Source organism: Sminthopsis crassicaudata, chromosome 4 (genome assembly GCF_048593235.1).
Source record: "Sminthopsis crassicaudata isolate SCR6 chromosome 4, ASM4859323v1, whole genome shotgun sequence".
NCBI classification, from domain to species: domain Eukaryota; kingdom Metazoa; phylum Chordata; class Mammalia; order Dasyuromorphia; family Dasyuridae; genus Sminthopsis; species Sminthopsis crassicaudata.
Genome location: NC_133620.1, coordinates 195696399 through 195711357, shown reverse-complemented (window position 1 = coordinate 195711357; position 14959 = coordinate 195696399). Strand labels below are relative to the sequence as shown.

The following is a 14959-nucleotide window of genomic DNA, read 5'->3' as shown; positions in this document are numbered from 1 at the left end:
GTAGAGTTTTAGCCCAGGCCTGACATATATTGGCCAGTGAGAGCATAGAGGATGCTCCAACTTGGTGTCTTTATGTATAGTAATAATAATAGGGATGATAGGTCACATTATATACTATTTTGAAGTTTGCAGAAATAGTTTCCTCACAACAACCGTAGGGTATATGAGGTTCCAGGACTGCCATGTAGGGCCATATTGGTCAAAAGAGCTGCAATACCCTGAAGAAAAATGGCTTTGAAAGACTTTAAAACTCTTTTAAATGCAAGGATAAATTATGAATCCAAAGGAATAAAAATGAAAGAGGCCATTCACCTCCTGCAAGAGAGGTAATGGATTGAAAATGAAAGATTAAATACATAGTTTTGGATATGGTTTATATGGAAATTTGTTTTTCTGGACTATGAATATTTCTTATGAGTTTTCTTTTTATGTTCTATTATTATTCAGTGAGGGAGAAGAAGTAGAAGGGAGAGATAATGCTTATAATTATACATAGATAAATGACTAAATAAAAGTTGCACAAAATAAAAAAATAATAAAAATTTAAAACTTTTATAAGAAAATATATTGATATAATTTGAAAATATCAATTTGTGGCTAGACTAAATATATAATCAGATTTCATATATATATATATCAAATTAATGTATTTCTAATCTGATTAATATACCAAAATTTTCCTTTTGTATAGGTGAGACTTGAAACTAAGACCAAAGTCTTATGGACAATGAAAATCTTATCTAAAATATTCCCTTCATGATTTTAACACTATTACTCCCATCATACCCTTTCTCTCCCCAGTGATTCTAAACAAACCCTATTCCCCTTCTCCACCTCTTGATCCTGTATTCATTTAAGTCTTCTTACATCTACCTCCAAAGTCCCACACCAAGTCTACTCACCCCTTCCACTGTGTTGTCTGAATTGCATGCTCCATAGGTAATAAAATTACTTTCATCTTAAATTGTTTCCTTTCTCATTCCTTTTCTTCTGGCTCTCACTGAGACCTACCTCTTCTAAGGCGGCCCTTTTCCAGCAATGACTGCATTTTCACTCTTCTCCCCCCTTCCCCCCCATCCCCCATTTACTGGTAGAGGTGGAATAGTTGATAAATTTCTCACTTCTCATTTTTGTGCTAATCCTCTCCTCATTACTCAGGTACCTTTTCCTTTGAAGTTAACTGAATCTATGTCTTTCACCCAATCTAAATTCTAGTAACTATTTTCTACCAAACTTCTAGGTGCTCCCCTTCTTTACTCAACCAATTAAGTGCCTGGTTTATAGCCCTTCTTCTGCCCAACTGCTGCTTTCAAATTGGGGAACATCAACATGTATGTTGATATTTCCTCAAACCTCCTACCTTTACATGCCTCAACTTATTAATTTCACAAGCCCTACTATTCTATCCCAACCTTAGCTACATGCAAAAATGGTCAGATCCTTGATCTGTTAATGAACTATGAAATTCCCTTCTCTAATTACAATCTAGTGTCATTCTAACTCTCCTTTTGCCTTCATTTCAAGCATTGTTATGCTAGTCTGCATTATAATTTCAAGTACCTGGATTTCTCAGTTTTGGATCACCAACTCATCACTCCTATGTTGGCTGCTTTCCCCATCTTGACCCAGGGGTAAACCAGTTCAACTCTACATTGTTTTCTTGCCTCTTTTTTGACTCCTTATATTACTGATCTTGCCCTACCAAGCCTCAGCCTTGGGTCACTCCTAACATCTGCTGCCTTTGTTGAACAAAAGTGGAGAAAATCATGAAACTCTGTTGACAGGGATTGCTACAGACTTGTTACCTGCCTTTAAGTAGGTCCTCCCTCACTATGGTGAAACAGCCCTTTGATAGCTCCTTAATTCACTATCCCTCTCATCACAGTGGTTCTTTCAGACCTTTTCATTCCTTCACAAATCTGCTATGGCTCCTTCTCTTCCTTCCCTTATTCCTCTTTCACTGAAAAAAGTAAAAACTCCCTTTTCTACATTCTCCATTTTTCATAGCTCACATGCTTTTGGCCACTTGTATCTCATATGAAGATATGGACCTTCTCTTTACCCAAGCTAACCCCTCTATCTGCACAAGTGATTCCATAACATCCAGTCTTCCCCAACAGGTTGCCCTCCTTTCCCCACTCTTCGGTTTATCTTGTCTCTTCTCATTTACTTGCTGCTTCTCCATTGCCCACAAATATGCCTGTGTCTTTCCCATCCTCAAAAACCCTCATTCAATCCATCCATCCTTACTAACTGTTGTCCCATATTGGTCCTGCTTTTTATGGCTAATGTCTTTAAGAAAACCATATATCATAAGGGCCTTTCATTTTGTTGTCATTCCACTGAATTTGCTCTTTCCAAAGTTACTGATGGCACTTAACTGCCCAGGCCTTTTTTCAGACCTACTCCATCTTGACCTCTCCACCACCTTTGTCTCTGTCCATTCCCTTTTCTCCATGATTCTTTCTCTCTAGGCTCTTGTGGAACTTCTTTCTCTTATTTCCCCAGTCTTTCAGACCCCTCCCCATTCTTCTTTGCTGGATGTTCATCCAAGGCATGTCCACTTACCATGGGCATCTCACGGGGCTTTGCCCCAAACTTTCTTCTCTTCTATTTTCTTTGCCTGTGGGTAGCTCATCACCTTCTATGGATTTAATTATCCTCTCTACCAATTCTAACCTCTTTGTTGACCTCCACTCTTGCATCTTAAATTCCCTTTTGGACATCTTGATCTGGATGACATATAGATATCTTAAACTCAACATGCCCTAATCTGAATTCATTATCTAACCTTCCATATTCTCTCCTCTTCCTAACTTCCTTAATATTGTGGAGAGTACCAGCGTTATTTCAGATTCAAAACTAAAGTGACATCCTCACTCTGGCACCCCCACCCTCCCAGGAGCCAATCTGTGGCCAAGGCCTTTTGATTTACCTTCAGAAGATCTCTCAAATTTGTCCCTTTCTCTTCTCCAACACTGCCACATGCTGGCACGGTCCCTCATACTTATACCCCTGCAGTTGCCTCAGGGTAGGTCAATCTTTGATGAGTTTTTCCCAACCCAGTCCATTCTCCAGTGTATTCAGTAATCTCCAATGGCTCCTTTTCCCTTCCAGGATCAAAAATAAAATCTTGTTTTGATATTCAAATCTCTTTCCAGTCCCTGGTTCCTCACATGAGACACTTCCATTATACAGACTCTGGGCATTTTTGTTGGCGATGTGCCCCTGGGGCCTGCAGTTCTATCCCTCGTCTCTGCCTCCTGGATCCTCCAACTTCTTCAAATTCCAGCTAACATCCCACCCTCCACAGGAAGCCTTTCCTGATCGCCCTTAATTCCAGTACATTCCTTCTTTTCAGTTTATTCTGACTCTAGCTTGTTGTTAGCTTATTACATCTCCTATCAGATTGGGAGCCCATTGCAAGAAGGTACTATCTTTTACCTTTCTTTATATCTCCAGTACTTATATAGCTCTTGGAACAGATTAGATACTTGATAACTGTTTCTTGATTGACAGACAAATTGGGACTCAGAGAAAATTTCACTTAACCATAGTTCACAACAATTAATAAGAATTGGAGATAGGATTCTGAGGCAGATTGGTTCTCAAGTTCAGTGCTTGTTCTAATAATCCATACCATCTGTCCATCTCTTAAATATACCTTTAGAAAACTAATATATAAAATGCTTTATACTCCAGCTTCTTAAACAGGGATTCATGACTCAATATGGGGTCTCATAGCTAAATGTGAGGGTCACAAAATTAAAATTTATTATCCAGACATGTTTAATACTTATTTTTATATACCTTTATAACTGAGGTCATGTAAAAATTTCTTGGGCATGGAAGGAGTCACTAGCGAACAAAAGTTTAAGTTTGCTTTATACTATAACATGTTATGCTAATTAGTCTTTATTATTATTATTATTATTATTATTATTATTATTAATTTTATTATTGCCTTTGGGAAAATGGCCCAATCAGTAAGCTTGGGTTCTGTGTTACACTGACCGTAAGAAAGGCATTTTTTCTCCTCCCCACTATCCTTTTTGTAAAAATGAAACTGTGTATCCTCTTGAGATTTCACTTATGTTTTTTCTTCTCTTTGTTCTACCCTTTGTTTTTTCTGCTCAGTCTACAAATTCATGATTGCATTGCTGGATGCTAAGCACCAAGATGTTTGCTTTTCTGCCTGTGGAGTTCTCTTAAACCTCACTGTTGACAAAGACAAGCGTGTAATCCTAAAAGAAGGGGGCGGAATTAAAAAGTGAGTTAAAAGATGGTTCAAAACATCTTAGGAGCCTTTTAAATGTCTCTAAGGTCCAGAGGACTTTGCATTTAGGGGACAGTGGCAGCTTCTGTCATTTCTAATTAAAAGAGGCTACTTCTGGATCAGGAGACCCCAATTTCTACATTAGAAGAGCTGTTCATCATAATTTCTCTGTGTCTCATGCCATGGTGCTAACAGGGAAGCAGTAAAGTAATGGTGTGACTCTGTGGGTGTGGATGCGGGTGTGGGTGTGGGTATGAGAGAGATAAAGACAGAGAGACAGTGTTGGTCTCAATTGCTGAGTATGTTGAAGGGAGCCCAGATGAAGATGAAAGTCAAGATCAATGCCAACTGCCCAATTGCCCAAGTCCTTTTGAGGAACCCTTTGAGGCAGAGAGTGAAGAAAGGGAACTAATGGTTTTATTAATTAGTGACTAAATAGCAGTCACTTGTACATAAAAGGGCCAAAAGAACTGTTGTTCCATTTATTCTTTCAAAAACCTCCAAAAGAATGGATTGCTCATAAACAAAGATTATGTGTTGTTTTAGAAGTAAATTATTCAAAAGAACATCATAAAATATGACACAGTAAATATTTTTATTTAAAATACAACCAAAAGGTAAATATGACAATTTTTTTAAAGTGCAGAATTTTTAAATGGTTCCTTGCCCTAATCTCCCTTCCCCCACTACCTTTATATCTCAAATTCCTGGAGGGATAAATAAGATATGTGTGTCAGTTCTGATTTTTAATCTCTCCAGAACATATCATCATATGGCATATTGTTGTTGAATGGAACTAAATTGAATCCTATTTCTTTACCAAAACAGGTTAGTGGATTGTTTAAGAGATTTTGGCCCTACAGATTGGCAGCTGGCCTGCTTGGTTTGTAAAACATTATGGAATTATAGTGAAAATGTCCCGAATCCTTCGTCATGTTTTGGAGATGAGGACACAAATGCACTCTTAGTCTTATTGTCATCATTTTTAGGTAAGAAGAATCTTTAGGTAAAGATTTTACAGTGAATGAGCCAAAAATTCCTGTGTACCCATGTTGAATTCAAAATGATCATTTTGACACACTCTGGTAAATGAAATGAAGCATAAAAGATGTACAAATGTATTTCTGTGAGAATGAAAGGATATTTGAAACATTAACATAAGTACTACCATAACTTTGCATTTATATGGCACTGTATTGTTTTCAACGTGGTTTCACATATATTATTTCATTTGACCTTCACAATTTTGAAATTTCTAGGACAGACAATTGTTATATCCATTTGACAGATGAGAAGATTCTTTTTGAGTTAAGCAATTTTTCTAAAGCCAAACAGTTAGTGGCAGAGTTAGGATTCAGCTCATATAATTCATATGATGTAATTTCTAGTCCAGCATCCCTTATTTATACTTCTTTGTAGGTGTTCTTATAACACTTGTCTGAAGGAGTTAGCCAAAGATTGCAAACTAGTTTTGTAATAAATACCATGGTGTTTTTCATCCAGTTATATGTTTACTTTTGCTCTAAGTAGATCAGATTTGTATTCTTGTGCTAGAGAAAAGGATGAGTGATGGCACATTTTATAAGTTTTTAAAGGTTTCTACTTATTTATATTTCTACCTTATTTTATACATATATGTATGTGTGTAATATATATATATATATATATATATACATATATATTTCTACCTTCTTAAGTAATTTTTCCCCACATTTAAAGTATAAATATATATTTTTGTATATTATCTCTCCGTGTTTGCATGTATCTGTGGTTTGATTTTTTAAAAATCTGAGTGTTTTATATTACTTGGAGTGGTATGTATATTAATGAAGAAATCATGTATATTATCATCCAATCAGAACTTTTGATAAAATAGACTGAAAATTGAAATTTGGATTTGGGAAATCACATTTGTTATATTAGTTTTGCTATATTCAGTTTTTAAACTGTTGGAATTCTCATAGGATTTCCCCAGCCTTTTCTTCCCCTACTCTTAGGTCTTTACATCCCATGTGGCCTAGGATTTTTCTATCTGCCTTTCCATTCACTTACCCCAACTCTTCTTGTTCTGAAAATAATAATTGAATGAATTTTAACATTACTACTGGAAATTTCTTTGAAAATGTAATTGTACCATGGTTACTGTTCTTCTAAATATGTTTTCTCCCCCTATTAGAATATTAACTCTTTGAGAATAGGAAGAGTCTCACTTTAGTATTTTTATTTCCAATTTCTAGACATACTTCTAAGAGCATTTTAGTTACTTGTTGTTTAGTAGACAAAAAATGCCACTCTAAAATATTTTGGTGTCTGGACAACTCTTCTCTGTCCTCACCTTTTTTTTTTTCTTTAATTTAAATAAATCACCTCCTTCGGGTGTATGTCTTAACAGTAGGACCTTTGGTTCAAAAAGGATGGATATTATATAAATAGTTACCTTCACATAATTTCAAATTGTCTTCCAGAATAATTTTGTCTGCTCATATATCCACCAAAAGTGAATTAGTATACCACTTGCCATAACCTTCCAATGCTGATAATTTCTAGATTGTTGGGTTTTTTTTAATTGTCTTTGGGTGAAGCTTCAAGAATTGTTTTGATTATCATTATTAGTTACTTTGAGGAGTGTTTCATATACTTGCTAATAGTTTGAAATTTTTATTTTAAGAGATATTTTTAATTGCTTTTGATTTGGTTGTTTTTTAAAATTGCTTTTGTTATGTCTTTTTGTTAGTTGCCTTTATATCTTGAATCTCAGACTTAGAATCTTAGAAATATTTTTTATAAAAATTTTTCTCCTAATATGTTATCATTGTTTCTAGCTTCATTAATTTTCTTTGTGCAAAAGTTTTTCAGTCTTATGAAATCAAATTTTTCTCTCATATTTTGGAAAACTATCTTTTGTTTGGTTTTTACCTCCTAGGCTATAGATGTGAAAAGGTACCTGATTTGATTGTACTCTATAATTTCTTTAATGTATTTGTATTTAATAATAGTTTATAATCTGATCAGTATTCCATTTTGAGTTTGTTGTAGCATATTGTATAAGATTCTGCTCTATCCTTAATTTCTATTAGACTACTTTTCAGTTTTCCCAGCAAGTCTTTCCAAATAGGTAATAATTCCCAGATGATGTATGTTTGTGGTTTATTATTGTATACTAGATTATTGAATTCAATTACTTTTGATTCTTCCTTTCTAGTCTGTTCTATTGTTCTGTTTTGGTATTTTGAACTAGTATCAAAGTATCTTTTATTCATTCTTTGTTTTATTCAACAAACAAATAGCCCTGACTTCAAAGAGCTTATATTCTACTGCAGTGAAAAACAATAACATGGATAAATAAATATGAAAAAATAAAATAAAATAATATCAGGGTAGAAGATCTCTTCACTAATCTGGATAGACCAGCAGAGGCCTCCAGTAATATGTTATACTTAAACGCAGCTTTTAAGGGACATAGGAATTCTCAGAAGTGGAAGTAGGGAATGAAGTCCAGGCATGGTGAACATGTACAAAGGAAGGAAAACAGAGATGAATTTGCAAGGCTGGTTTGCCTGGAATACAGTTTGTGAAAAGGAATAAAGTGTAAAACTCCGGGAAAAGTAGCCTAGAACCAGACAGTGAATGACTTTAAATGCTCCATTGAGGAACTTATATTTTATCAGTATTGGGCAGTGGAAGCCCCTGGAGTTTCTTGGGCAAGAATGGCACAGTCATACTTATGTTTTGGTGATATAAATTTGGCAGATTTTTGAATGTTAGATTGGAGAGGAGATGACAGGCTCCAAAAATATCTTAACAAGCTAGAACATTGGCCTGAATCTAAAAATATCAAATTCAATAGAGATAAATATAGTCTTACACTTGGATTCAGAAATCAACTTCATGAGGAAACGATGGTGAAGCCTAGTTAGACGAGTCTTGTTTGAAAAAGATCGAGGATTTTAATGGACTGTACTTTTAGTTTATGTGAATTATATCAGCACCACTGGAAGAGCAAAGCTTTCTGGAATTAAAAAGGCAGTAGTACCTCTGAACCTAGGCAGATCACAGCAGGAGGAGCACCCCAAGTAGGAAGGAAGTTGATGGGATCACGAGGAGCCACCAGGATGGTGAGGGGACAGAGATGGCTCAGCATGTGGAAGGGAGCAGGGAGGGACGCCTCAGAAGCCTTCTGAAGTACTGTGGCGTGGGAGAGGAACCAGCGAGTTCTATCTCATCCCAGAAGGGAGAACCCAAAGCACCAAGTAGACGTTACAAGGAGGAAATTTGGTTGGTAAAACTCCGTCCCACAGTGGGACAAGCTGCCTTGTATTTCTTCTCATTGGAGGGCTTCAGGATCACTTGTCAGGCTTGGTCCACTGGGGCTACTTTTCTGGGACGGACTAGATGGGTGAGAGAGGGGTGCTTTGTAACCTTAATTCTTGTGAAGAGACTGGAAGCAGGGAGCAATAATGAGGCTGTTGCAGGAGTCCAGGGGAGGTGAGGGATGAGGGTCATCCTAAGTTGGGGGTCATGTGAGTAGAGAGAAGAAGATGCAAGAGACATGAAAGCAGAGTTGGCAACATTTGCCAGTGAGATTCAATGGGACAATGGAGAGAGGAATTGAAGATGAGCCTAATTGTGTTCTTCGTGACTAGAAGAATGATAGTAGCTGGGATGATATGGTTCAGCTCCTTGTGACCCCATGGACCATGGCACACCAGGCCCTTTTGTCTTGCACTGTTTCTTGAGGTCTGTCCAAGGTCACATTCATTGTTTTCGTGTCACTATCTATCTCATGCTCTTCCATCCCCTTTTCCTTTTGCCTTCAACTTTTTTCAGTGTCAGGATCTTTTTCAATGAGTCCTGTCTTTTCATTGTCTCACCAAAATATATAAGCTTCAGCTTTAGTATTTGACCTTCCAGTCTTTGGCTGACATGGGGAAATTGGGAAGATAAGTGGGTTGGTGGAGAGGGAAGTAATGATCCCCAGTTTGGACATGTTGAATGAAATGTTTTCATTCAGTTGTTATTGTTCTTGTTTTTCAGCCATATCCAACTCTACGTGACTCTTTTGGGGTTTTCTAGGAAAATGTCCTGTGTTGTTTTTTATTTTATTTTCCAGTTCATTTTATAGATGAGAAAACTCAGGTAAATAGGGTTAACTGCTCATCCAGGACCACACAGCTAGTAAATGTCTGAATCCAGATTTAAACTCAGGGAAATGAATCTTTCTGACTTCAGGCTCAGTACTCTATACTGTGCCACCTAGCTGCCCCTGCGATGTGCATATAGAATATTTGAAAATATTTAATAAGGTGATATGAGACTGAAATTTAAGGGAGAGGCTAGAGAAATGGCAAAGTTAGCCTGAGAAAGAATACAGAGAGAAGAACATGGCTCAGGACAGAAGTCCAAGGACACTCATAGATAGGAGTTTGGCAGTGGGGAATGATCCATCAAGGAAAAAAATGGAGAAAAAACAGACCAGCCAGTTAGGAGGTGAACAAAGAAGAGCCATATCACACAAACATGTCCAGTGCTGCAGAATGGTCAAAGAGGAGGAGGACTGAGAAAAGACAACTAACTGCCTTTAGCATTTGAGTGAGCAGAGAGAAAATCTAGTATAGAGATTGAAAGACCATATTGCAAAGGATTGAGGAGAGATTAAGATAAAGAGAGGTTGTACAATGGAATACATTACTTAAGATACTGAAGCAAATGAATCTTGTAGTATACTATTTGATAAACCCAAAGACTCCACTGGGAAGCATTCTGGAAGAAATTAGATATAGACTGTTATCTCATACTATATACCAAGATGAGATCCACATGAATCATGGCTAAGAGAGAAAAAGTCACATCATAAACAAATTAAGAAGACAAGAATAAGAAATTATAGATCAATTGATAAAGGAATGATTAATAAGCAAGGAATTTAAAGAAAAATTTAGATAACTACAGAAGATAAAATGGACAGTTTTGATTATTTAAAATTTAAACTGTTTTGCACAAAAGCAGTGCCCTTAACATTAGAAAGAAAACAGTTAATTGGGAGAAAATCATTGAATCAAGTTACTCTGATAAAAGTCTCATTTCTAGATATATAAAGAATGAATTCAAATTTACAAGAACAAGGATAATTCCACAATTGATAATTGGTCAAAAAATAAAAAGAGATAATTTTCCTTTGAAAAGCCATCAACAAACGTATGAAAAATGTTTCAAATAGCTGATAAAGAAATGCCAATTAAAATAATTTCGAGATCCTACCTCATTGGCAAAGCTGAAAAAATAGAAAAATAACAAGTGTCGAAGAAGTTTCCAGAAAACAATCCCATTGAGGCATTCTTGATACAGCTGTGAATTGGTCCAACCAGTCAGGAAAACAGTTCGTCCCCAAATTACCATGCTGTGCATACTTTTTAATCCAGAAAAATACTATTACTATTAGGTCTGTTCCCCAAAAAAGATTGAAGAAAGGAGAAAAAGGAAAAAGATCCATAATCATGAATATGTAACAGCTCTTTTTTTTTTTTTTTTTTTTGAGGGGCAAAGAACTGGAAATGAAGGAGGTATCAGTTGGGTAACAGCTGAACAAATGATATATGAGTGTTAATAGAATATTTCACCATAACAATCAATGGAGGAGATGGTTTCAGAGAAACCTAGGAAGAATCTATAAAAATAACAATATTATCAAGATAAATAACTTTTAAAGACTTAAGAATTTGTATTGATGCAGTAAGCAATCATGATTCCAGAGGATTGATGATGGAGCATGCTACTCATCTCCTGATAGGGAGATAGACTCACGATGCAGAGCGAGACATATTTTTGAACATGGCTAATGTAGAAATTTATTGGGCTTATCTATGCATATTTTGGGGGGAGTTACTTTTCCTTTTTTCTTTTCAGTTGGAGAGAAAGATAGGCCAAAAAAAGAGGGAGAATATTGATAGGATTTTTCCTCCCCTCCACTGCTTTCAAGAAAACAAGTAAATAAAAAACCAGACAAGAAAAAAAAAGCCAGAAAATTATAAATCACAGATAAACAGAAGAGCTTTGAAATTTAAATGTATCATTTGGTTAAAAAGGAAACACTCTCCAAAATACAGATTTGTTGTTTCACATCCCACTTTCTCCTATATACATACATTGAGTGCTCATTCTATTTGATATTTCAGTTCAAAATACAAAGAAATTTTTTTTAAAAAGCTAAAAGAAATGAATGGAATGTGAGAGGGTAGAGATAGTAAATATAGAAGATTTTTCCAAGGAATATGACACTGAAAAGGAGAAATATATACGGATAGCATAAAGAGATAATTTTATTGAAGATGGAAGAATTTTAGGTATTTTTGTTGGCAGCAGAAAAGGAGAAAGTGAAAACAGTGATATTTAAGATGGTGGATGGATGACTGTAATGATTAAAGAAAAAAGCTGGTAGGGAGATAAAAGAGCCCAAGTAGAGTGATTGACCTTGACAAGGATAAGGGTGGGTTGTTGTTTTTTTTTTTTTTTTTTTTCCAGAGATTAGAAAGGAGAGACACGTTAATGATTTTGAGTTGTAGAATAGTGAAGAGGAAGAAATATATGGGAAAGCTGGCAATTCTTTTTAATTTCCCATTGTGTGTCCTGATTTCATCATAAAGGCTTGTAGGATAATCTGGCTTAGATGGCTTTCACATCAATCTCTCTACAGACTCCTTTTTTTCTTCAGGTAGTTTTCATCATTTTATGCAGTGATATTGCTTGTAACCTTTAATCCTCTTCCGTGATGTTTTACATAATTTCTCTTCTAGTTTGGTGTGACCCTTCCTGCTTGACAAGGAGATTAGCTATCTGTCTGTCTGTTTGTCTCACTTGCTACAATGACTTTTAAGCTGTTTCAGTTTCTTTATTGTAACTACTATTTTTGTACTGGCTAAATTTATCTTAGAAATATCTTAGAAGTTTTTACACTTTTCAATTTCCCATTTTTCAGAGTTGATATTCAAACATGTCAGGTTAGACTTTCTGTAGTACCATCATTGTCTTCTGATCTTTAACCTTTCTTCAGATTTGGTATTTACTTTGCCCTTGACCCTATAACTTATTGAAGATCTGATTATAATTAAGAGATCTGATTCTGAAGTGAATGCTGATGTGCAGTCATTTTCAGAGGTGTTTTTTTTTTTTATAAATCATATTATATTTTATATCATATAAAAATATAAAATACTATGATTTTATAAATCATATTATAAATCATAAAGTCATAAATATTGACTTCATCTTTCAAGAATATTTTTTAAAGAAAATCAGAGTAAGTTATCTGGGGAGTCAACAAACTTAATTTCTCTCACTGGAGAAAGAAATGGCAAGTCACCCCTGTATCTTTGCCAAGAAAACCCCATAGACAATATGATCCTCAGGATCACAAAAAGGTGGGCACAACTGAACAACTGTCACAACATCCACTGGCTGTCAGTGCTGTAAATAGTAATTATCTTAATAGTGCCCTGAGTATTTTTCTCATCTTGAGTATATCAGGGCAAGAAGGCCAAGTGATATTTCTTGTTGCCTTTGGATAAATGAAAAAACCAACTCTCCAAAGTCCTTAGGAATATTTGAAATAGTTTTGTCTTGTGAAATCTAAAGTAAATGACTCTTCAATCCAGGGTGAAGTATCCCCAAGTATTTACACTGGCAGCAGACCCTGATCTGATAGCTCCTTACCCTCATTCCCCAAAACAACCAACCCAACCTCTTCCTTCCTTTTTTTGCCTCCAACCCACCCAAACTTCCAATCCTACCATAAGTAACCTGGAATTTAAAGATAGATATGGGGACATGTATTACTAGCTTTCCAAATTAGAGTGTGAATGCATTTTTCCATAAAATGTTAACATTGAATGTTAACACATACAAGTTTTTACATTTGGTTAGTTTTGTAGTACTAATTATTAGTACATTATTGTATTTGAAGTAAAGTAAATAAATTAAATTAAATGAGCTGGCCTAAAAAGTCTAAATACCATTTAGTGTTATTTCTATGGGAAAATGCATTCTGACTTTTAAACCCATTTATACATATATTTAAAAAGACAAATCATGAAAATTGGAGTTGTCTATGTTTAAAAAAAGAGTGGTGTAGAAAGACAGAAGGGCACTCATATCCTCAAGGAAAGAAAAGACAGAATTAATATATGTGACAATTAGACAACAGAGCATTTAAGATCTTGAACAATAGGAAATTGGTGCAATGGGAATTCAAAGGAGGAAGAAATTAGTATTAGCCAGAGGAAATATCCCCAAGAAGGAGAGGTGAGATTTAGATGAGCAAAAAGGAGGACAAATGGAATTATAAACTGTTCATTCAGACTGAATTCCTACTCATCCTGCTCTATTGTTGTTCAGTAGATTGTGTTAGATTCTTTGTAACCCTACTGTTCACGAGGTGTCCTTGATGAATATACTAGGGTTTTTTTGTTGAGTTGTTTTTTGTTTTGGGGGGATTTTTTGTCTTTTCCTTTTCAAGCTCATTTTACAGATGAAGAAACTGAGACAAGCAGAGTTAATAGCTGTTAAGTGTCTGAGGCTTTCTTAAATTAGGTCGAAATGCCAGTCTGGAAAGAGGCAGTAATGTCTGAGTAATCACATTTATCTTTTCATTATTACTTAAATGTTTTACGTTTTCAGCATTCTTCCATCCTGGACTAAGTTAGCAAAAATATACACTGGCATTTTTTTTTTAAGGTGAAAATACTATGCTTTAATCCACATTCAGTCTCCATAGTTCTCTTTCTGGATGTGGATGGCATCCCTAGTCTGTTGGAATTTCCTTGAATTATCTCTAAATAGGACTGTTTTTAAAATCCCCAACAGTGTCATCATAGTACAACCATAGCTGAAGTAAACTTAATTGAAGTGTATGTACAAATGATCAAAAGCAGCTAAGAAAAAAGGGATCGTCAATTCTTCATTTTTAACTCCAAAAATGAAAAGCAGGACCATAGCAACATGTGACTGTTTTAGATTCCCAAAGCAAGTAATAATGCAACATGAACTCATTATGGCAGCTACTGTTTTTTTTTTTTTTCTTTTTCTTTTTGCAGATGAAGAACTAGCTTTGGATTATAGTTTTGACAGAGACTTAAGAGACTATCACAAACTTTATTGGGAAACAGAATTTAAACCTGTGGCACAACAACTTCTTAAACGTATTCAGAGCCATCACACCTTCCTTGAACCTCTACCTATTCCTTCTTTTTAATATGGTAAAAGTCTGGTAGGTGATTAACAATATAAAGATGAATTCAAGTCGGGTCTTTTCATAAAAAGTAATAAATTCAAACAATTTTTCATTCTTAATAAATATTGAACAATTCATTGATCATAAGGTACTGATTTTTAGAGAATAGACTTAAAAACAATGAACAGTTCCTACTGTGATATATTATAAAAAATGAATGTAATCTGTCATAAACTTTGTTTTAAGAAATTTGAGATAAAATACTTTCATTATTTTTCTAATGAAATGATTCTGTCTTTTGTTAAAAGATTTAATAATTATAGTCTCTTAAAATTCCACAGCATACATTTTGGAATCTAAATTCATGGATTTTTTTGTTTGTTTGTCCATCCACTTTTTTTATTGGGATCTAAATTCTTGACAGTTTAATTTGTTCATTACTGAATGACATGTGCATGATA

At 35.1% G+C, this 14959-nt stretch overlaps 1 protein-coding gene across 1 annotated transcript in view; it reads left to right on the top strand.

Moving 5' to 3' along the window:
• The window catches only part of ARMC2 (armadillo repeat containing 2), a 159024-nt gene extending 144385 nt beyond the window's left edge, over positions 1-14639 (top strand). The window contains exons 16-18 of the mRNA XM_074310139.1: positions 4138-4270; positions 5105-5265; positions 14362-14639. Of these exons, the coding sequence (XP_074166240.1) occupies positions 4138-4270; positions 5105-5265; positions 14362-14519 (452 nt within the window). The 3' untranslated portion in view covers positions 14520-14639. The remainder of the gene's footprint in view (positions 1-4137; positions 4271-5104; positions 5266-14361) is intronic.
• Positions 14640-14959: the final 320 nt, after the last annotated feature.